Source organism: Lithobates pipiens, unplaced genomic scaffold, assembly GCF_037356315.1.
Source record: "Lithobates pipiens isolate NorthernLeopardFrog02 unplaced genomic scaffold, aLitPip1_a1.2 Scaffold_22, whole genome shotgun sequence".
NCBI lineage: Eukaryota > Metazoa > Chordata > Amphibia > Anura > Ranidae > Lithobates > Lithobates pipiens.
In genome coordinates this window covers 196559777-196583002 of record NW_027507784.1, presented here as the reverse complement: position 1 = coordinate 196583002, position 23226 = coordinate 196559777, and the positions used below count along the sequence as shown (strand labels likewise).

Sequence of the window (23226 nt, the reverse complement as noted above, 5' to 3'; positions counted from 1 at the left end):
AGTATATAAAGCTGAAGACAGCAGATATACAAGTAAAACTTATGTAGGAGGATTTGTTTAATCTCCGTGTATCATCTGAGGCTGTTCACTTCTTTGGGTATATGTGAGGGTTTACATCCACTTTAAGTAAGCAACAAACACATTATGCCCATCTCTAGGAACACACTTAGGCAGTTACAGCAGTCATTTTTGTTTTTCTTTTGGTAAAACTATATAAAGAAAAGTTGATGGTTAAAACACTCCTTCTGGTACAACTGTTTGATTCAACTGTCAATATTTCTAGCAAAGGACAGGACACATACCCACTAGGGTTCAAAGAGCGCTGCTCACCCCGGTATATGTAGAAAAAAAGGAAGGACAACTCCCCCAGGTGGGGTTTTTTGGCAGCAAACACAAAGCGATAGGATGAATAACCTCTATAGATATAATAATGTATTAAGATAAAAAAAAAACGTTTTCAAAACATAGTAGTTAAAACATGAGCTCCAGTGGGAATAGCATAATAAAAAAGAAAGAGACAAATAAATATGGATACACGGATACAATGTGACAGTCAATTATGTCCTATCAACGCTGTACAATTACACATGAAACATGTACAGTGCTGGGAATTCTGACGCGTTTCAACTCTCCACTGTGGTGGTCTTCAGAGAAAAATGTGTCCCATCCACTGTATCCACAAAGATGACAGATTCAACTATTGTTCCCACAAGGAAGATTTTTTGTTTAAAAGAGAAAGCCCCTTGGTTGCAGGCTCGGGGTCCTGGAGCACTCCACAGGTATCGCAGACCGGGGACAGGATGGCACCCACCAGCACAGCTTACAAGAGATCACGCGTAATGTAGCCCCACCCTCCTGCCAACCCGGAGAGAGGGGGGGAACACCCACCTAAACTGCAGGTGAGGTGTGCAGTACCTACAGCAGGAATTCAGATTTTAGTAAACAGTTATATAAATTTTCTTTGTATGTATGGAAGTTCCGCATTTTGTTTATTTCACTTCTTTATGTGATGGAACGCACGCTAAGCATGGCGGGAACACACATTACGAAATGGCGGTTTCCTTCACATATTGAAGATAACACCTGCAAAAGGTTAATCTTTTTAATTAACAATTTTTTTAACATTTATCCTTTTATAAAGCTCTCTCTCTATTGTCACGGTCATGCCCCTGAGGACGCACGTTTGTGATGAAACGTCGGGCGAATGAGAGACTTGTGACATTAGAAGGAGCACGAGAGTGGTTTCTATCCTTGTTGTTGGATGCTGCTAATACTTTTGATGCTGTTCGTATCTCATCTGAAATGTGAGTTTAAAATCTTTTTATTAACCTCCTTAGCGGTAATCCCGAGTCTGGCTCGGGTTGGAATTTTAATTACAATAGCGGTAACCCCGAGCCAGACTCGGGCTTGCACCGCTCGATGCAGGAGAGGACACAGGTAACGTTACTTACCTTGTCCCCTGGATCCAGCGATGTCCGCCGCGCTGTGTGATCGAGCCGTCCTGCGCTCGATTCACAGTGCCGAATGCCGCCAAGCTCTGTTCCCTGCGACGTTACGACGCACGGGAGCGGAGAACGGCGGCAAATTAAAAAATGTAAAAAGACACAAAACACACACAGCACTGTAATCTTACAGATTACAGTGCTGTAGTAAAAAATACACACCCCCTTTGTCCCTAGTGGTTTGTGCAATGCCCTGCATGCACTTTTATATTATAAATACTGTTTTTTACTGCTTGGAATTTGGAGATTGTCCATAGCAACCAAAACATGTCCCTTTTTCATTTTTTTGGGGATTTGATTACATTATTGAATAATTTTTATTATTCTTTATTATATTATAAACTTTATCATACCCGGGATGTCCGCTAGACTCTGGTTTGAAGAGATTTCAGAGCGTTATTCCTAAGAATTACAGGACTACAAAATAAAAGCCAGATTTCCATGCAAAATAATTGTACCGCTTTCAGCACCTTATTCCAGACTGAATCATACCGCCAGGGAGGTTAAAGAGTGATTGACTTATCATGAAGTCTGCGCAATGAAACCATTCTTTTTATATTTTTTATGTGGCCATTGGGGAAATTAATTTTTCTGAGAACGCTTTTTGAGGAGGTCTTGAGAAGCGCAGAAATAAGAGAGGAAAAAAAAAAATTCCTTTATGGCCTTTGGACGGTTCCCTCTATGTGGATTAATCATATTGTGATAAGGAGAAGTCTGGAAATACGATCTTTTACAATTCAATCCTACGTGCATTTGATATGCGTACTGATGGTAAGAGGCAGTAATATCGGGTGTTGGTGGTGGTTCCCTCTGTTCCTTTCATGAATTAAAAGACAACGATTTAGTCTAGACCATTTCCCTGGAATCCGTTCATTAATAATTTGAACTTTTTATTTTTTTTACTGTTCAAGCGCTATATCATAATTTATATTTGTTTCCATATTGTTTCCAGCAATATTTGTTAGCCGCTGTATTTTCTTTGTTTATTTTCTTATGCTTTTAGCGCAACAAAAACTTTGTTTTATGTGTGTATGTGTGCCCACCACTGTGAGAGTCCCACCAGGTGGTTGACCGCCGTAGGGGATATATAACCCTACGTGTGAGTGTCACCGCTTATGCCTGATTAATATGGTCACCCCAACTGTGTATGTATTGACACAGACGGTCCCATATATCAGAGGAAATGCCACCAATGGTGATAGCGATACCCAAACACCAAAGTGAAAACGTGGTGCAAAAAAAAAAAAAGAAACCCACACAAACTACCATACAAAACTGTGAATATCAATGGGAATGGTGAAGAGGGGGGACTTTGATAATATCGCTCCTGTAATTAAGTGCCCGTGGTTATTAAGGTGATAATAGTGCAATAAATGGTGGAGAAAGAGTCACAAAGGCTTACACTGCTCAAAGGATAGGAGTGTATAACGTGACTGATCCGTAAGACAGTCACACTATAAGGTTATTCCAAAAGGGGGGAAGAATTTATTCCACCCAACCTAAGAAAGTTATAAAATAAAAATCAATATAAGTATAAAGGATTACCAATTCAAGTTTCTTAACCTCCCTAGCGGTATCCCCGAGCGTGACTCGGGTTTGTTTTTTTCTTGTACTATCGGTAACCCCAAGTCACGCTCGGGGTAACATTGCAGAGTGGCAAGCTGAGATCTTACCTTCTCCCGGCGCTCCAGCGATGTTCTCCGCTGTCCTCCGTGTCCTCCCCTGTGATCACGCCATCCTGACTTCCAGGTTCCGTTGTCTGCGAGCAGCAGCGGCGCACGGGTGCGGAACTGGGCGGGAATTTCAAAAAGTGAACACAACACAAACACATAAATAGAGGTGATACATTGTAATATGAGAGGATTACACTGTATCATCTCTATCTGACTGATAAACCATACAGTGCCCCTTGCCTCCAATAAAATAAAATATAACATGGCATCAAAAAAGCGCCAATTCGCTACAAAATCGCCATTGGACCAGCTGAGTGACAGCGATAGCGACACAGAGTTGCTCGCAGAAATTAGCGATAGCGAGTCGTGGGGAGATTTGTCGTCTGACACTGACACGGATCTGACAAGTGACAGCGGTGATGATCCTGCACCTGACCTCAGCGATGTGCGCAATTGGTGCCCTATCGACTGCGATACAGACCAGGTAGCGCCGCCAAGATTCCCCTTCACTGGATCACCTGGGATGAAGGTAGATGTCGAACGTGACAATCCTCTGGCATACCTGCAATTATTTCTCACTGAGGATGTAATTGAAAAAATTGTCACAGAGACAAATCGCTACCAGGTACAGCAATCCGTTACGCTCCATGCCAGGTTTTCCCGAAGCAGAAAGTGGGAACCAGTGACCAAAGAGGACATCTGGCAGTTCCTGGGACTCCTTATTCTTCAGGGGGTGGTGGGGAAACCACTCCAGAAATGGTACTGGACCACCAATAAATTACTGGCCACTCCGTTTTTTGGCACCGTGATGTCCGAATACCGTTTTTCCCTCATCATGAAATATTTCCATTTCACAAACAATGAAGAGTTTGATGAGGCCATGCATCCTGCACCCAAACTCAAAAAAATCTGGGAGGTATCTCAAATTATTGTGAGCAATTTCCAGCGGACCTACATGCCAGAAAGGGACGTCTGCATGGATGAAAGCTTGATGGCCTACAAGGGACGCCTGAGCTGGATACAATTTATTGCATCCAAAAGAGCGAGATTTGGCATGAAGTCCTACATGCTCTGCGAGTCATCCACCGGGTACATATGGAATTCGGTCATTTACACCGGTAAAGGCACGAAGTTCAACCCCAGGTACAGCGGCTATGGGATGGCCACATCATCAGTCCTCACACTGCTGGAGCCATTGCTGAACCAGGGATATTGTGTCACCATGGACAACTTCTATACGTCTCCGGACCTTTTTGATGTTTTGCTAAAAAACAAGACCGATGCGTATGGTACTGTTAGGCCCAATCGACGTGACATGCCATCTCTGTTCTCCCGGAAAAATCTAAAAACCGGAGAAATGGTTGCCTGGCAGAAGGGTAAGATGATGGCAATGCGATGGCAAGACAAGAAGGACGTGTGTCTCATGAGTACTGTGCACAATACCGCCACTGCCATGGTCCACACCAAACGTGGGAAAGATGTGCTGAAGCCGCAAGTCGTCATAGACTATAATTGCACTATGGGAGGCGTGGACAGAGCCGATCGGGCAATGACATTTTATCCGGCTATGCGCAAGCAGCAAAAAAAATATTATAAAAAGATTTTACAGCATCTTCTGGAGCAATGCCTTTGGAACGCATATGTCGCAAGCCTCTTATTCATGCCGATTTTACCTGGAAGGTGGCTGAGCAGATTTTCCTCCAACACCAGACACCATCAGGATCTGCGATCAGACCTGGACGACATGCTGTTGACGTTGTCAACCCAGAACGCCTAACAGGTCATCACTTTGTGGACTACATACCACCAACCGCAAAAAAGGGAGCACCTACCAGGATGTGCGTGGTTTGCTGCTCAAAGAGAGATAGCAGTGGAAAAAGTCTGAAAAGAAAGCTGGTTCTATTGTCCGGATTGTGATGTTGGACTGTGTGCTGTACCTTGCTTCAAAATGTATCACACTCAGGATGTTTATTGAATTTTCTTTGTTTGACAAATTTCATTATTTCACATTACATTATTGAATAAAATTATATTTATAAGATTATAATTCATGATTTTGTGTTTCAAACTTTATCACATCTGGGATGTCTACTAGAGCCTTGTTTGGTCAGGTTTTAGTAAGCAATTACTAAGAATTGCAGGCCTATGATACATAACACCAAATTTTCATGCAAAAGAATTGTACCGCTTTTGGAATAGAATTCCTGACAGAATCATACCGCCAGGGAGGTTAATAAAGTTCTATGAGTAAAAAAACTGAAAAGAGCAAGAGGACAGCGATAATATGTGAAAATGCCACCACAAACACCTATTGTGCATTGGACAAGAGTGTATATGCTGCTCCTGCTAGCTGGGAATGGAGTGATACCCTGTAGTGTCAGGCTGATATAGAAGGCGGTTAATTGGTTTGTAGATTATCTACAGCTGTCTGCCGCTAGCACTGCAGCTCCACCCATAGGGGCGGGATATGGTCGCCATAATAGGGTGGCCTGGCGTGACATCCTCTGCGTTCCGGAGAGACGCAAAGTGGCCCCGGCATTCCGTCATTTGCATCGTAAGCACGTGACGTCTCTCCGTCACGCGCACGCACGGGGCCCTGCGCATGCGCAGTGGCGGGAGACGTCCGCAAATGTTCCAAGAACGACGCCGGCAGGGGGGAAACAAAGATCCCAAGCCTAGGCAGCGGGGCCAGCCCGCACGCCCACGGATAAGGACACAAGGAGGAGCCCAGGTACCATTATGGCTCCACCCCCCCCCCCCCCCCCACCGGGAAGCAAGCGCCGGCGAAGAGCACCCTGCCCCAGGAATAGCGACCCCGGGAGCACCAGAAAGCCCCAAGTGTCCAAAACATGGGGCAAAAGCACATGGAAATTATATTTATATTGCATGTGCAAGGGGGAGGAAAAAAAAAAGAGAAAAGGGAGAAAGAAACAGGAAGCCCGGGAACACATCACAAATAGTATATATACGAAGAATGTGTACATATAAATGTCCCCTTGTACATCCAATACCCATGTGTCTTATAAGAACAATATTGTATCATGTACATCTACAGTAAATTCAACTATTACATTTTGGAAAAAAGTAAGTAACATTTATATAATTTCTTTGTGTACATTAAGCGTCTAATATGAGTGCTGATTACAGAACATGAGGGATAAAATAATATTTATGCATAAAGACCAAGTCAGGAATTCCACAAATCCTTTATGAGGAACAAATATGGGAGATGGAGCCATTCATAAAAAGATGGGTAATTATGTCGAGAGCAAAAAGGGGGGAGGAAGGGGGGGAAGGAAAAAAAGAACCACCACACGTGTTAGTGCCTTCTTCCACTATTGGGTTTTGCCGGACACAAAGCCCTTTAGAAAAGGGGGAAGGAGATTGATTTAAGCCTGGAGCAGAGGTGGCATCTAATTTGAATATCCACCTCTGCTCGTGCTGAAGTAGAATTTTGTTCCAATCTCCACCTCGGGTTGGAATGTGAGTTCTATCAAGTGCAGTAAACGTTATCTTGGGCATAACGTAATTGTGCACCCCAACCACATGGCGTCCCAGTGGGAGGTAGTAATTCCCAATTTGCATGCTATACACATGCTTGGATATCCGTTTGTGGAATTCCTGCTTGGTCTTCCCCACATAGAAGGCCCCACACTCACAGGACATAAAATATACAATCCCACGTGTTTGGCAATTCACAAAATGTTGGGGATGAAATGTTTGCCCATTTGGGAGAAGAAAGGTCTGTTCCCGTCTGATATACTGACAGAATGAGCAATGGCCACAGGGAAATGAGCCTACAGCTGTGCAATGATTAAGTCTTTTAAATTTATTTTTGAATGCACTTTGGATCAGCTTGTCCTGTAACAAGGAAGCCTGTTTAAAGGTAATTAGGGGATTTTTTGGGATAAATTTATTAACCTTTGGGTCGTCCATCAGTATGGACCAGTGCTTGTGGGCAATATTTCTAATAGCTTGATGTCTGGAGAAGCGCAGAATGATCCTGGCTGAATCCAAGCCAGGGTCATCTGACCCCTTCTTTTTGAACAGTAGGTCAGATCGAGGCTACACGACGGTTTTATTGTATGCTTTGTGTAAACAGGAACGGCTATAACCCTGTTCCAGGAGTCTAGATTGCAATTTATTTGCTTCCTGTTTAAAAAGGGAATCATCGGAACAGTTTCTGCGCAACCGGAGATACTGTCCATAGGGTATCGACTTCTTAAGTGCAACAGGGTGGAAGCTTTCCGCATGGAACACCGTGTTACCCGCGGGGTCCTTGCGGAATAGTGTGGTACTGATTCGATTCTCAGGAGTGCGTCCCAAGTTAATGTCCAAAAAAGGTCATTTTCTTCTGATCATATCAAATTGTAAGAGTTACAGTTGATACGGGCATGAAACTCCAATAGTAACTCCTCAGGTTCCTCCCAGACGACGAAAACGTCATCAATGTATTGCAGACAGATTTTGATATGGCGAGGTCTCCGTCGCCTAGGAGGGCCTGCTCCCACTCCCCCAGCTACAGATTTTTTTTATTTTTTATTTATTTTTTCCTATTTTTTTTTTTTTTTTTTGCACCACATTTTCACTTTGGTGTTTGGGTATCTCTATCACCATTGGTGGCATTTCCTCTGATATATGGGACCTTCTGTGTCGATACATACAGTTGGGGTGACCATATTAATCAGGCATAAGCGGTGACACTCACATGTAGGGTTATATATCCCCTACGGCGGTCAACCACGTGGGATCATTTAATGTGGTGACCCACCTGGTGGGACTCTCACAGTGGTGGGCACACATACATACATACAAAGAAAATTTATATAACTGTTTACTAAAATCTGAATTCCTGCCGTAGGTACTGCACACCTCACCTGCAGTTTAGGTGGGTGTTTCCCCCCTCTCTCCGGGTTGGTAGGAGGGTGGGGCTACATTACGCATGATCTCTTGTAAGCTATGCTGGTGGGTGCCATCCTGTCCCCGGTCTGCGATACCTGTGGAGTGCTCCAGGACCCCGAGCCTGCAACCAAGGGGCTTTCTCTTTTAAACAAAAAATCTTCCTTGTGGGAACAATAGTTGAATCTGTCATCTTTGTGGATACAGTGGATGGGACACATTTTTCTCTGAAGAAGACCCCAGTGAGGGTTGAAACGTGTCAGAATTCCCAGCACTGTACATGTTTCATGTGTAATTGTACAGCGTTGATAGGACAATTGACTGTCGCATTGTATCCGCGTATCCATATTTGTCTCTTTCTTTTTTTATTATGCTATTCCCACTGGAGCTCATGTTTTAACTACTATGTTTTGAAAAAGTTTTTTCTTATCTTAATAAATTATTATATCTATAGAGGTTACTCATCCTATCACTTTGTGTTTGCTGCCAAAAAACACCACCTGGGGGAGTTGTCCTTCCTTTTTTACTTTCAATATTTCTGGACAGCTTGGTGTGTATTTAAAGGTGGAGAAAAATATAAATGCAATTGAAATAAAAAACTAATTCTGAACCATTTTATTACAGTTATTAACCGCCTACAGTTATCAGAACACAATACTTTTTTTTTTTTTTTTAACTATATTGTGCTTCTACTGATTTCCCTTCCACACAGTGCAAAACCGAACCCTTACTGTACATTTCTGCATGTCTCCAAAGGGCCCTTTCTTGTCGGTCTAGTGACTACTTCCAGAAAACCCAAGACCCCGCATCCAATAACAAGGCTTACTTTTGTCTTTCAGGGTTTGAAAAATGTTTGTTTCGTCTAGGGCTTTGGGGGAAAAGATTCTTCTTCATGTCTTGAGCAGGACAGTGAGTGGGCATGTTTAACAGTCAGTGCTGTAAGATGGTTTTGACCAGTGCCTCGCTCCTCTGTAGGAGTTGAGGATGACAGAATCATGACAATTGGTTCCATCAGTGAACATGTAGATGGTGTGCCTTGAGCATTAAGTATTTTAGGTGTAGCATGTTGTAGAAGTAAGGTGTAGCGCTTTGCAGAGTTGATCTTCTTTTCTTTTTTTCTTTTTTTTTTCTGGCAATATTGCAAAGAAAATCATGGGGGACATGCGAAAGTATTCCATCTGTGAATACAATTTGAAGCTTCTTTTAATCATACAGTACCCTGGGTTATAGGCTGGCACTTTCTGGTAACTGAACAATGACAAAGCTTTTGAGGACACACCCCCTGGGCATTCCCCTATAAATGTATCCCACTCTGAGTTTTTTTTTTTTTTTTTTTTTTTTTAATTCCTTATTTACCGGTATGCATCAAAATAGAATGACCTGACATTGTACTTGAGTTCAAATAGAGCATCAGTAACAACCGTTTAATACAATAGAGGCTCGAAAACAAAGCAGGACTACTAGTAGAATATACAGTGCCTTGCGAAAGTATTCACCCCCCTTGAACTTTTCAACCTTTTGCCACATTTCAGGCTTCAAACATAAAGATATATAATTTTATTTTTTTGTGAAGAATCGCCAACAAGTGGGACACAATTGTGAAGTGGAACGAAATCTATTGGATATTTTAAACTTTTTTTAGCAAATAAAAAACTGAAAAGTGGTGCATGCAAAATTATTCGGCCCCCTTGCGTTAATACTTTGTAGAGCCACCTTTTGCTGCGATTACAGCTGCAAGTCGCTTGGGGTATGTCTCTATCAGTTTTGCACATCGAGAGACTGAAATTCTTGCCCATTCTTTCTTGCAAAACAGCTCGAGCTCAGTGAGGTTGGATGGAGAGCTTTTGTGAACAGCAGTTTTCAGCTCTTTCCACAGATTCTCAATTGGATTCAGGTCTGGACTTTGACTTGGCCATTCTAACACCTGGATACGTTTATTTGTGAACCATTCCTTTGTAGATTTTGCTGTATGTTTGGGATCATTGTCTTGTTGGAAGATAAATCTCCGTCCCAGTTTCAGGTCTTTTGCAGACTCCAAAAGTCTGCAAAAGACCTGAATTGTTTGCACCAATCGCCTGCGCTTGAACCAGAGACTTTGATTATAACGTATTAAAACAGACTATATTTTCTGTATAGTCATCTCAGGATGCCAGGTCATGGGTAGAGAGAAAAGATGCTCACTGCTTAAGTATAAGATTAAATTTTTGTGTTCAAACACAAACTACTCACATAAAGATGATAAAAACACAGCATGTAAAGCCAACAGTCGTGTTCCATAGGGAAGCAGTGGGTGAGGTCATGCGTTGCTCCTCCCCCATACGTGTTATGTTCAATCAGAGAGATGTGAGTACCGATCAAAATAATTTTGATTGATCAAAAAGATTAATCGAGGAATTCATTTTTAATTTCAAAGCCCTATTAATTACATATCAATGTATGGACATTCATTCTAGTCATCTAGAGAATCTGCATTTGTAGATGGTGTTTCTACCCATATGTCCCATAATTTCTTGGCACAACCACGAGACAGGCAAGTGGCCTTGTATAATGGCAAGGCTAAATTGACCAAAAATTTCCAAAAGTTAATTGAGGGTGCAGAAGAGGATTTCCACCTGAGAAAAATGGCCTTGCGTGCATAATAAAGTAATAACTCCAGAAGGGTTCTGACTTTCCAGTGAGGAGTCAGTGGTTCGCCAAGTCCTAGAAAACACACTTCCAATGTCAATGGGATCTCAACGGTAGTGACAGTTAAAAAAAAAATTAATGTAGTAACCTCATTCCAAAAAGTTTTTATCTGGGGACAGCTCCTAAATACATGGATAAAGTCTGCTGAGGGTGAGGCACACATCCTCAGATTGCTCTCGACGATGGTCTGAGTAGAGCAGGCCTGTGAAATTAGGAAATAAATGGCACGCAGTGAGTACAGTACACAAGGTGCTGGAGCCTGGATGGTGGTCTGAGGGGATGGCCTATAAAAATCAACAGCACATTTGCAAAAAGGCCTGGCCCTGGATGCCAGACCAGTGCCATTGTGCCACTGCCTGTCAGAGGAGGCCTGCCCTGCACACACAGTTGGACTTGCACTGTTGCACAGTGTGCTCTGGATGGATGGTGGTCATCTAAGGCAGTGAGGGGAAGAGGGGGAGGCCTGGCCTCTGGCCTGTTGTACGTACCACAATTATTGTACTGTAGTGCAAAGTACTGCACTAGTCTGCTCTCAGCGCGCTCTTCTGCCTCTGGGCGGCAGGCGCGGTGGCGGCGTCAGGAGGCATTGGACTTGGGACTCGGGAGTGGGACTGCTCTTGACGGTGGTCTGAGTAGAGTAGTCCTGTGAAATTGGGAAATAAATGGCATGCAGTGAGTACAGTACACAAGGTGCTGGTCTGGAGCCTATATGGTGGCCTGACTCTGAGTGGATGGCCTATAATAGACAGTGCATTTGCAAAAAGGCCTGACCCTGGATGCCAGTGCCACTGTGTCACTGCCTGTCAGAGGAGGCCTGTCCTGCACACACAGTTGCACTGTTGCACAGGTGGTTGTCTAAGGGCAGTGAGGGCTAATTTACACTAGTACGTAAGTGCAGTCACTGACTGCATTGACTGGCATTTTCCCATACTGGAAGAAAGATGGTCTTCACCAGGACGGGCTTTGTAGCTGTGGGAAAACGCCCGCATTTTTGTGCATGTGATATGGTGTCCCACTGCCTTTACTTGCAAAAATGTGCTTGTTCTAATCTTTTCACAAAACAAATCATTAAAAATAATTGTGAATAAATACACCTTACTAAACTAAATCAAAAGAGAATTAAAAAATTAGGTGTGCGGCGGTCATAAACACACAAAAGGATTGTAAACATACAATAAGTAGTGAGTTCTCTAAATTTCCCTAAAAAATTGTTACATATAGAACAAAGCATGAATTGCTGTGTAAACAGAATAGAAAGATTTTTCAGTGCATACATGCAGTATAAAGCAACAAATGTAACCACTATTGTAGCTCAATTAATTGTAAAGAAATACACATAATAAACGTGCCAACATATAATTGAATGGATCACCCAGTGTATACCAAGTGTCAATGTTATAACATAAATGTCCATGAAATTCAAATCTCTCAAAAGACCAGTCCGATGAATGGTGTAAAATCCAACATAAATTAATCCAATTAGATGATCTTCCACCACACCGCTGTGCTCGTGCTTCCACTCCCCTTATTCAAGCACGCTCGCCAAATAAATTTGCCTCCCATTCTCGTGTTCGCCTTAATGCACATTCATCCACTCCTGGATATGATGCCAGATGCACTTGAAAGAGATCCTTTATGTGTGACACCCTGTCCTAGATGCCATAAATCAGTTTGCCCCACATGTGAAAATAAAGAAATGCTCCAATAGTGTAACACCGTCTCATACACTTTATTAAAAACAGCACTCCAAATATTACACTCGCATGTGTCAAATCGCAAACAGCGCCAAACAAAACTCTTGTCACAGCAAACCAAACATTGGTGAAGCAATTGAATTCGGTCACGGCGGACCCAGGGTGTGCGATAAACTTTCAGTAATCTCACCCACTCCTTGCCCCTGTGAGACACAAGCCGGTGTAATAGATTGCGTTCCTCCATCCTACACCTCGTTCAGTAGATTGCCAGGAAGCCACGCCCAGACATCTTTTGTCATGAGAGACTATTTCAATGGGATTGACAGTATGGCAATAAGATCCTCCCTTTATTCACTGAACGTCATTAATGCTGTGGGCGGTGACAGTTCTTTACTCCTGTGCACTCCCTGTGTCCCCGTAGCCGACATTTCTCAACAAGTTAAACCGCCCTGACTGCACACTCTCCATGTCATCATATAAACATGTAATGTGACTACCTTCTATTCACATCAGGCTTTTAAATCTGCAATTCAGCGTGCGGTTAAATTAAATAAGCAGCAGCTATTAGAACATTACTCCGCACACGCATTATCAACTGCAATGTGTCAGATTAAATATCAATAATTTAAACAATTAACCCCACTATAAACACTAGTTAACAAACTGACTATGTTTTCCAAAAATATACAATCAGAGCAGCTTAATCAATGTTAAATAAACTTTTATATATGGCTAAATATTTGCATCCTCACATACTTAGACACAAGTGCATACAGATTATACCACATAATTAAAAAAATACTATGAATACAAGATTAATATTACAAATAAAAATCTAAAAATAAAACTCATATAAAAAATGGAGATTATAATGACACCATTATTTTTATCTGTCAAATAAATGGGCTTTCTACCCTATATCCTATTAAATTAGAACATATATTTAATCACCATAATTGCTATGAACTCTGCCTTGCAAAATGCAATATAAAAATGTAATAGTATTTTTGTCCTATGTACTGTAAATTAATATCTATAGGTTTCATTCATAATAATGTTACACCCCCTCCCCCCAGCTTCATAGGAGTGTCAACATCTTAGGACATTATCTCACATATTGCAAACTATCATGAATGACTGGCCACAAATACACTCAATCCCTCAATTAAGTGTCACTTAAGAAGCAGTTCAAGTCCTCTTCAATGTTCATACCTCTTGGAGTTAGACATTACAACAAAAATATCCACCGAGTCTCTCTACGCGAGAGATCCCTCACTCTGTTTGATCCCCTCCAAGAGGGGTGAACCCAGTCTATCCCACAGAATTGCAATAGACTCGGATCCTGATTGTGCTTTTCCTTAAAATGTAGGGGCACACTGTGATATTGAAATCCCTTTCTAATATTCGCCAAATGTTAAGCAATGCTCACTCGTAAGAGTCGCTTTGTGTGCCCAACATAAAATAGCTTGCAGGGGCACCATAGGAGGTACACAACATATGTGGAATTACATGTGATAACCAGGCAGGAAACCAGGCAGTGAAGCCTTTCGGCTTCACTTCTGGTTCCCTACTGCACAAGAATGGCCCCCCCCCCCCAAACCACCTGGAAGATGCCAAATGTGATGGGGTCTATGAATAGTTTTGATATGTCTTGTACTATACTCAATGGAATTCACAGGTAGGTCAAAAACATCCCCCCCCCATAGTGTATATCTTCATTCTTTCTCTTACAGTGATTTCTTCATTGAATTTAATACAAGCTAAGCTTGTAAACTTTGGTGTGCTTTTAAAAGGACACAAACCATAATGAATTTCTATACATTTCCCATTGGTGTATATTTAGTAGCAGTGTATAAAATATTAAAACCTTTTATTTTTCCAGATGGGGGACCACAGTCACCATTTCACCATATTTTACCAAAAAGCAAGCTGGCGAGAGACCTAAAGGAAGCTTATGACAGGTATTGAATGTTTAAGTCTTTTGTGAAATTGGATTGTTTTTTTTTTGCCTCCTCTTTCTAGACTTGTCTCCTTGCGGAGATAGTATGGTTGACAGCGCAGTCGTTCCCAACCACCCCCCCACCTTCCCACACTTCTTTCCGACCATACATCTAGCAAGGAGACAAATAGATAATATGATTAGCATTGCTTTTCTCAGGATTTAGGTACTTCCCTGAGACAAGTGCCAACACTAGCTATGCAGAGGAAGGGGGCTTGTCTGCTGCTGTGCCAGGGAAAGTAAAAAAAAAAACTCCCAGACAGCTCACAGCAGAGCTCTGATAGAGCGAGAGAGAGGGGTGTCAGACCGAGGCTCATGTTCTGACTGAAAAATGCAGACTGCAGCAGAGGGAACAGAAGCCTCATTCTCACAAAGTAAGTAAAGTAGTAAAACAGTCATATACTGTGAAAGTTATAAGGTGGCTCCTGTTCCCTTTTGCTTCAGTCTGTGATACTGTAGTAAGAATAACCAAGTTTTTCTTTTAGGAAAATTTACTTATCTCGAGCTTTCTTTATGAATGACTCGCCACTTCAGGAGCTCTCACTACAAGCATACTCGTATTCATCACAAAGCTGGAGGTGGCAACTGATCACTAATCGATATATATATATATATATATATATATATATATATATATATATATATATATATTCCATGCTACACCAAATATGACAATAGAAGTATAAAACTAGCTCAAAACATAGTGATTGTATGCAATCCGCCCTTAAACAGCTGCACCATTGTCTGTAGTGTGAAAGCCCCGAGAGCTTTCACACTGCAGCGGTGCGCTGGCAGGACTTCAGGAAAAGTCCTGCCAGCAGCTTCTTTGGGACGGTGAAGGAGCGGTGTGTTTACCGTTCCTCCACTGCTGCTCCCCATTGAAATCAATGGGGCAGCACTGTAATACCGCCGGCAAAATGCCGCTATTGCGTCGTATTATTGCCGGTTTTAACCCTTTGTCAGCCGCTAGCGGGGGTAAAAGCGCCCCGCTAGCAGCTGAAATGCGCCGCAAATCCTAAGTCTCAATGTAGCACTGCCCAACAATTGACATGCCCACAAATCAGGCTTAAGATGTTACTAAACCCAGGACCCTGCATTCACTATATTTGGTCTCCTACTGTACACAGAACATGAAATTGCAAATATTTTAGTAACTATAAACTGCTAAATACATTTTCTCATCAGTATATAGCAGGCTTATGACTCTTATTGGTGTCTGGCCGAGCACTGGTTAAAGCTTGTGGGAGGAGTTTTCATTCTACTCTGACTGTCCTATGAAGCTGCATGACCCCTGACTTTGCCCTGTGTGGATTGCATGCACCCCCCCCCCCCCCCCCAAAAAAAAGTTAAATGTCTAGCAATACACACCAAACTGAGCATGTGCAGAGTGCCTCCTAGGGCGCTGTGCTATCAACAGATGCATTGGGGACTGCGGAAGAAGGGCGGGATCAGAGAAGACAGGATTCTTACAGGTTATATTTTGTTTTTATTAATAAAGTTGTAGGTCCCTCTACACCTTTGTGATAAAATAATGCATGGGTGTTACATTAACTTTGAATGGGCTGCCAATGTACCAGCATGAACAAAAAATACACATGGATAGCACGCCACAATGTAGCGAAGTATGTTACCTTGCATTGCGGTGCACTGTAACGCAGGTGCTTGCTGTAGTGTGTAGTTGAATGCACTGCAAAACACTAAAGTGTGTAAAATACATAAGGCTAAGTTCACACTGGCATTAAAAGCAGGTGTTTGAGAGGCATTAAAATGCCCCTCAAATGCCTAGGCATATGTTACGATGGAGAGCACACAGTGTTGGTCACATTAGCAAAACCTGAAACGTTAGCGTTGCATCGCTTCAAAATTGAAGCTTCATGTCGAGTCAGTAGGCGTTTGAAGCTTTTCTATGCCCCCAGTCAAGTCTATGGTAATGCTTCGCAAACACTCTGGCAGGCAGTTGCAGGGCGTTAAGATTAGTTTTTCTTTTTCGGACACAGAGCACCAGTAATAACTGTATGGGTTATACGCCACCTTCAGGTGATGGACGCTGGCATAATTACAGACAGGAAGTCCCCCTCCCTATATAACCCCCCCACACAGGGAGTACCTCCATTTTTATGGCAGTGTCTAAGGTGTTGGTTACGGTTAAGATGTGTGCTAAAGAAGCTCCCTGGAAAGGCCTGCAGGGTCAAGGAGCTGCACAATCGGATCCATTCAAAGGCCACAATCAAAGTGAATGGTACCTGAGCCTCGATACGGAAAGGACAAGGTTTTGCCCGTAATGCTTCTCTTTAAGAGAGCTGGGCCCTGGGATCCAGAACCTTGGTCACATTCTCATACCAAAGGTTTTGTTCTGGCAGGGCGCTATACGCGTCCAAGGCAGTGGACCCTACATTAAAAGGGGACCCCGTCCTTGAAGGTCCGGCATGATTCCAACCCGCTGTGATGGGTGAAGATTGGGTCACTGTGAGTATTCCGGTTTGTACCCTGCGACGGGAATGGTAAGTTGAGAAGATCCTGGGCGTGCAAGCTTTCTCACGCCGCAGGAGCAGACCAGCAGCCATTGCCATGTATAGAGTGCTGTTTGAATGAGGGACACAGGCACAGTCCATGGGCATGTAAGCACTGGGTGATTGGCTACAGGCAATTCAGACACATCTACTTAGCATCTTGCTGACATTGATAGCGGCATATTAAGCATTGCTAAGAGTGAGTTCAGCGATAGATGCATGGTAATAGTACCTCTGCTGTGTAGGACTACTGTATGTATTCCCAAAAGAGAGGGACAAAAATAGGGAAAAGGAGCGCAAAAGCACAGCGGTCAGGGTCTGAGAACCCTTGTCATGCCTCCACAGTATCATCTTCTCTTGAAAGTCCTGAAGTGGCTAACCAGGCTGAACCATTAGAGCTGTCAGGCATTGTAGCTACCTCCAACACTCCAGCCTCTGCCTATGTCACTAAAGACGATTTGGCTACAGCTCTGGCTGGTTTGGAAGGAAAGATAGCTAGTTTGCTCGCATCCCCCTCCCAGGCTGGGAGGAAACGTGAAAGATCCCCTTCCCCTGCCCTGGACTCTGCATCTGCGGATCGGAAGTGGGTAGAGGATTCCGATGTGCCCCTGGGGGGCCCACTAGAGGGGCAGAAGGATGGTTACTCATTGGAGGACTCTATCCCAGAGGATTCGGTTTCAGCTTCACAGTCGCAAAGGTTGTTCAATCGCTTACTGAAACAGTGCATTTTTGTTGTAAATTACCCTTAGCAGAAACGGCTGAAGCACCTCTCTCCTATTTGAGCTCAATGAAACCGCCTCAGGGTTCACATGCTTTTCCTATGCACCCGTTGCTGGAACAGCATATTTATGCTGACTGGGATCATCCAGATAGGCATTTTATTCCTCTTAAAAGATTCTCTCATATTTATCCTATGGAGGAGAAATTTACTAACAAATTGTGTTTGCCAGCAGTAGATGCGGCTGTTTCTTCTCTGAATGAGTCTTGTCCAGTAGACAATGTTCAGGTGTTTAAGAATCCAGCAGATAAGAGACTGGAGACATTGCTTAAAGCCTCATTTTCCATGGCTAGTGCAGTTGCACAGCCTGCTGTAGCAGCAATCGGCGTCTGTCAATCTCTTAGTGATAAAGTAGAACAAGTCATCAAAAGGGAAGAGGTCCCGGATTTAGCAGAATTGCCCAGAGCTTTTTGTTTTGGGGTTGACACCATTAAAGATTCTATTCAACAGGCGTCTCGCCTTGCCATTCTGTTAGTTCACATGCGCAGTATTTTGTGGCTTAAGCTTTGTTCAGCAGAGTTGCCTTGTAAGAAGCTGCTGACTGATTTTCCCTTTTATGGGGAACAATTATTTGGAGATGACTTGGATAAATATATCAAAGATATCTGGTGGAAAAAGTACCCTTCTTCCAGTAAAAAGGAAGAGTAAGCGTTTTTCTTTCAAACGTTCTGCCTCACTATCACCAGAGGTAACAGCCTCCAGACAGATCGAGTGGGGGGGAAGGCTCTGGCAGTTCTCAGGAGTCTGACGGGAGGAAATCCAGGGCAAATGGGTCATCTACAGTGTCTCTGGGGTACTAACTAGAGTTTCGGGAGTTTCCACCAGCTCACTTTCTAAGATTGAGCGTTCCCAAGGACCCAATAAAAATAAAGTCCTTTTCTCTTATATTCACCGACTGACACAGCTCCTCTCTGTAACTAAATGGGTTTGTTAGCCTGCCACTAGGAGAACTAGGCAAAATTGTAACACAATAAACAGAATTGACAGTACCGCCCAGGGGGCGGACCCTGTGCCAACAACCCTCCCTGCTGCCCCAGCAGCCTCAGTTTTATTTTGCCTAGTGAAGGAGAATGACCTAGGAACCCTGCGGGCCCTTCGGTCCATTTTTTTGATGCAGGTCTTATACTTTTGCACAAGATGAATGATCCTGTGATCTTCTATCAACTGCCGGCTGGGTGATAGGCCGGTTGAGTTTTTCTTGTAGTCCCCCCAGTCCGGCCATCGAGCGTGTGCAGGTCGCAGCTACGGCTCGGCAGGCGATGACATACCTCAGCTCCAGAGGTGGTTGGTGATCTTCAATGCTCCGGGGTATACATATGACCGGGCTACTGATGTCTGGATTACAGTATACCGAGGCCAGCAGCCACCATGTAACTGCGCAGGAGTGGGTCTGTGATGGAATGTCTCCCAGCTCTTCAGGACTGGTAAGTACTGCTCTCCCTGCTTCGGGGGGTTGAGCAGCTGGGCATTCCCTGTGAGGTCGATTCGGGGGCCACCTCACCACCTCTTCTCTCCCACGTCCCTATCTTCCCTCCCCCCCCCCCCTGGTTCCGGTGTGGGGTGGTCCCAAAAAGGTGCCTGTGGAGGTATTTTTGCTGGTTGGAGGCAGCACTGTTCTGTGGGCTTTCTCTTGTCACCGCATGGCGCTGTCCGGCGGCCATTTTGGATGGGGGCAGAGCAGGTTCCCCTTGTGAGCTTCAGCGGCCATTTTCTGTGAGATTTTCCTTTTCAGATCATTGGCGGATATTTTTTTGGAGGCCCGAGCGCTCTTTGCACCGCAGCTCTCTAGTGACGGCATGCCATGTGCTATCACACGCTGTTTCCTGTGTATACAGGACGCTGGTGCAAGCTCTGCAGATCGTTTCACCGAAATATATACAGAGCATAAACAAATCTAAACATGCAGCAGCATACAGTGTAATAACTGGAAATAAAGAAGCTGCGCTACAAAAAGTCTCAATCAATAAATCGATCAAAACCATAGACCATATGGGGAAAAGAAATTATCTATAAACATTACTTATTTTATTATTCCTAGTTATGGTCTCTATTGTACTGACCTGTGTTGAGCGAACCATAGTTGTTCCACTGGTTAACCGCCTCCGGGTTTCGATTTTCGATTTAAGTTTGTTATTAGTTTTTAAATGTGAGTTTTTTTTTTTTATGTAATTCAATTTTTAATTATTTTTTATTATTTGCAGAACATTCATTGAGATAGAAATCTCTGTTCTTGCCAATCAGGGTTAATTGCCCGTGTCCAATATGGCGCTGTTTGCATCTGTGCACTCGTGACTCAGAACAAGGCTCGGCTCTATATATTAGGTGGGGAGTCACTACATATAGCGACGTCACCACGCGATTTTACCAGGAGGACCTGCTCCGTGTTTTTTTGCGCCAGCCGGCTTTTTTAATATGCATATTAGCAAGAGAAGTCACATACATAAATTTGAGCTAGCTGCGCACCCCGTAACTGTATTCAAAAAGGAAAACAAAGCATTCCCCGTGGGGTTTTCTGGCAGCAAGATAGGACAATCACTTTGTAAAAGTCAAATAACTATTTTTATTATGAAAATCACTTGTCAAACGACATTAGAGTACAAAAATGTCATTAAAATATGAGCTCTGGTGTACAATAGTGTGGAAAAAATTAAGTGCAGGAAAATATACCTATACATAATACTTTCAATCCATGAAATAGTAGTTTGAATTAAAGTTCCTACAGTATAAATTACATAGCCTGAGACATTATACCCCTATGCATTTCGACCATGGGATTTAATAGTCTTCCTCAGGGGGTTTCAGATATCTCTGCAATAATATCAAAAACAGGCAGGTTATATTGAATTACTAACAGCTAAATAAATATTTATTTTATATTTACCCCATCCACAGTATTCATTCCACCTGAACCAGAGAACTTTCTTAAAAACGTCCCAAATTTCTTCCCCGCAGACAAATCCCAGGCCCCACTGCAAGATGTTCCACCCAGGGGGGAAAAAGGGGGGAAGGAAAAAGGACCAACCCCCAAGAAACCCCCCAGAAAAAGAGGAGATTCAAAGGCTTACAAGGGGTGACTTCTATAAGTAATGGCCCAAGTATCCTTACACCTAAATTTAACAAAGTAACAAGTTAGAATAGTGGACATCATTGCTATTAATTTGCGGTCTCCCAAGTTCCTGCAATTTCTCTTACCAGTCTAATCTGATGTGTGCGCCTGTCAGGGATCATCTCATGCTTTCCTGCATTTAAGGCTGGTTTATATAGCTTACCTAAATTGGTTAATGGATCTCAGGCGTTGTGCATATTTGCCCATGGATCATCCCCCCCGCAGTGGATAGGCCCATTAGCAACGCCGCTGGTGGTCCCTATACTAACTTGATACTTTGTTAAATTTAGGTGTAAGGATACTTGGGCCGTTACTTACAGAAGTGTAATACAAACAGTAATCTTCCTTTCTCTTATATTCACCGACTGACACAGCTCCTCTCTTTAGACCATTGGGTTGTTATGCCACCTTTAGGAGAGGACTAGGCATAACATGTAATCTAAAACTCAGAACTTCTATTTCCGCCCAAGGGGCAGCCCCTTAGATAACAACCCCTCAGCCTGCCTTGCAGCTTCAGTTTTATTTTGCCTAGTGAAGGAGAAGGACCTAGGAACCCTGACGGGCCCTTCGGTCCATGTTTTTTCTGAAGAAGCTTTTCTTTTTGCGCAAGTTTAAGGATCCTGTGATCTGCTATCAACAGCCGGCTGGGTGACAGGCTGGATACTCTTACACTTGTAGTCTATCCAGCCTGGCCAGCGAGCGTGTGCAGGCCAGAGCTCCACGCTGGGTCGTCCACGACATGCCTCAGCTCCAGAGGTGGTCGGTGAGCGTTAATGCTCCGGGGCACACATATGACCGGGCTACTGATGTCTGTGTCAGTGTGCCGGGCCAGAAGCCACCCCGTACTGATCGGAGAGTGGGTCTGTGATGGAATGTCTCCCAGCTCTGCAGGACTGGTAAGAACAGCTCTCCCTGCTTCCGTGGGGCTGAGCAGTTGGTCCTTCCCTAGGAGGTCAATTCGGGGGTCCCTCACCTCCCTCTCTTCTCTCCCTGTCCCTATCTTCCCTCCCCCCTCCCCGTGGGGGATGCTGCATGAGGCTGCTGAACGGTGTGTGTGTCATATGCAGGGGCTCTCACCTAGGGGGACTGCGATGACTGGCTGTGCTTTGGATGTGTGTGGATCTCTCTCTGGGGGTGTCTGGAGCTGTACCTATGATCGGTGTAGCACTGTTCACCGCCATTTCTCTGCCTGTTTTTGTTTCACTGTCCCTCCATGGTATGCAGTGTTCGGTGGCCATCTTTGGTGGGGCAAGGAGCAGCATGCTTTCCTGTAGCTCGGCGGCCATTTTACCTGTGTTTGTCCTTATACTGGACGCTTGGCGGCCATTTTCTTTAAGCCTGAACACGTTTTTGATCAGTTTCAGCACCATTTGCAGAAGCTCTGGACAGCGCAGCGTGATCTCCTATGCACCTGGGAGCTGACACAGGCACTACTAGCTGGACAGCGCAGAACCAGTCAGGGTGGTGAGTCTTGTTTTGTTTTTGTTTTTTTCAGTTTTTCAGCACTTGTGGGTTATATTGTTGCTGTTTGGGTTGGTTCACTTATTTATTTTTTACCACATAGTCACTTATGTCTTCCATATTTTTATTTGTTTATCTAGTCCTATCACCAACCACTACAAGGGTTAATATACATCTCTTTCACTATTGTTCATGCACTCACTACTCAGCATACATACTCACATTTTTTCACACATTTTTTTTTTTATCATTTCAATCACTGCAACACCAACAAAAAAATATATCATAGTTCAACACATTTTAATTTTTAATTATTTTTCATATAACATAAGATTCAACACAAATCCATGTCCAAGAAAATGTCATCCTCCTCTGAGAGTGATGTGGCTGGTCAGAGTGAGCTGTCAGGGGACACTGGTGTTGGAGCAGCGCTGGACAATTCTGCCCCTAATATATATATATATATATATATATATATATATATATCACCCAGGAGGTTTTTTCTTCTACCATTTCAAGTTTGGAACAGAAGTTTGATGCTATGATCACTTTTCATAGTGCAGCCAAGCATAGCAGATCCTCATCCAGTGCTCAGGACCCTCATCCTGAGGTACAAGGGGCAGGGAATTGGGAAGTTCTTCCCAAAGATCAGGAAGACGCTGATATCTCCTCTTCCACTGATCCTAATATAGAGGGTGTAGTCTTGCAAGAAAGTTTGTTGGTACACTCCCTTACAAAGTTGGTTCGCTCAACTTTTTTGCTGTCTGTAGCGTGGTCTATTGATGAGCCAACCTCTGGTTTGGGATCGCTAAAGCCTCCCCCCATCTGGCGGTGCCTTTCCTATCCATTCATGGCTAAAAAATCTGATGTATTCTGAATAGGAACACCAGGATAAGCAGTTTTTTCCACCAAAAAAGTT

At 43.5% G+C, this 23226-nt stretch overlaps 1 protein-coding gene across 4 annotated transcripts in view; it reads left to right on the top strand.

The window, feature by feature from the left end:
• The window catches only part of NPRL3 (NPR3 like, GATOR1 complex subunit), a 366504-nt gene that overhangs the window by 93602 nt on the left and 249676 nt on the right, over window positions 1-23226 (top strand). For all 4 annotated transcript variants that reach the window (XM_077448801.1, XM_077448799.1, XM_077448800.1 and 1 more), the window contains one exon: window positions 14336-14414. In XM_077448801.1, coding sequence (XP_077304927.1) covers window positions 14336-14414 — 79 coding nt within the window. The remainder of the gene's footprint in view (window positions 1-14335; window positions 14415-23226) is intronic.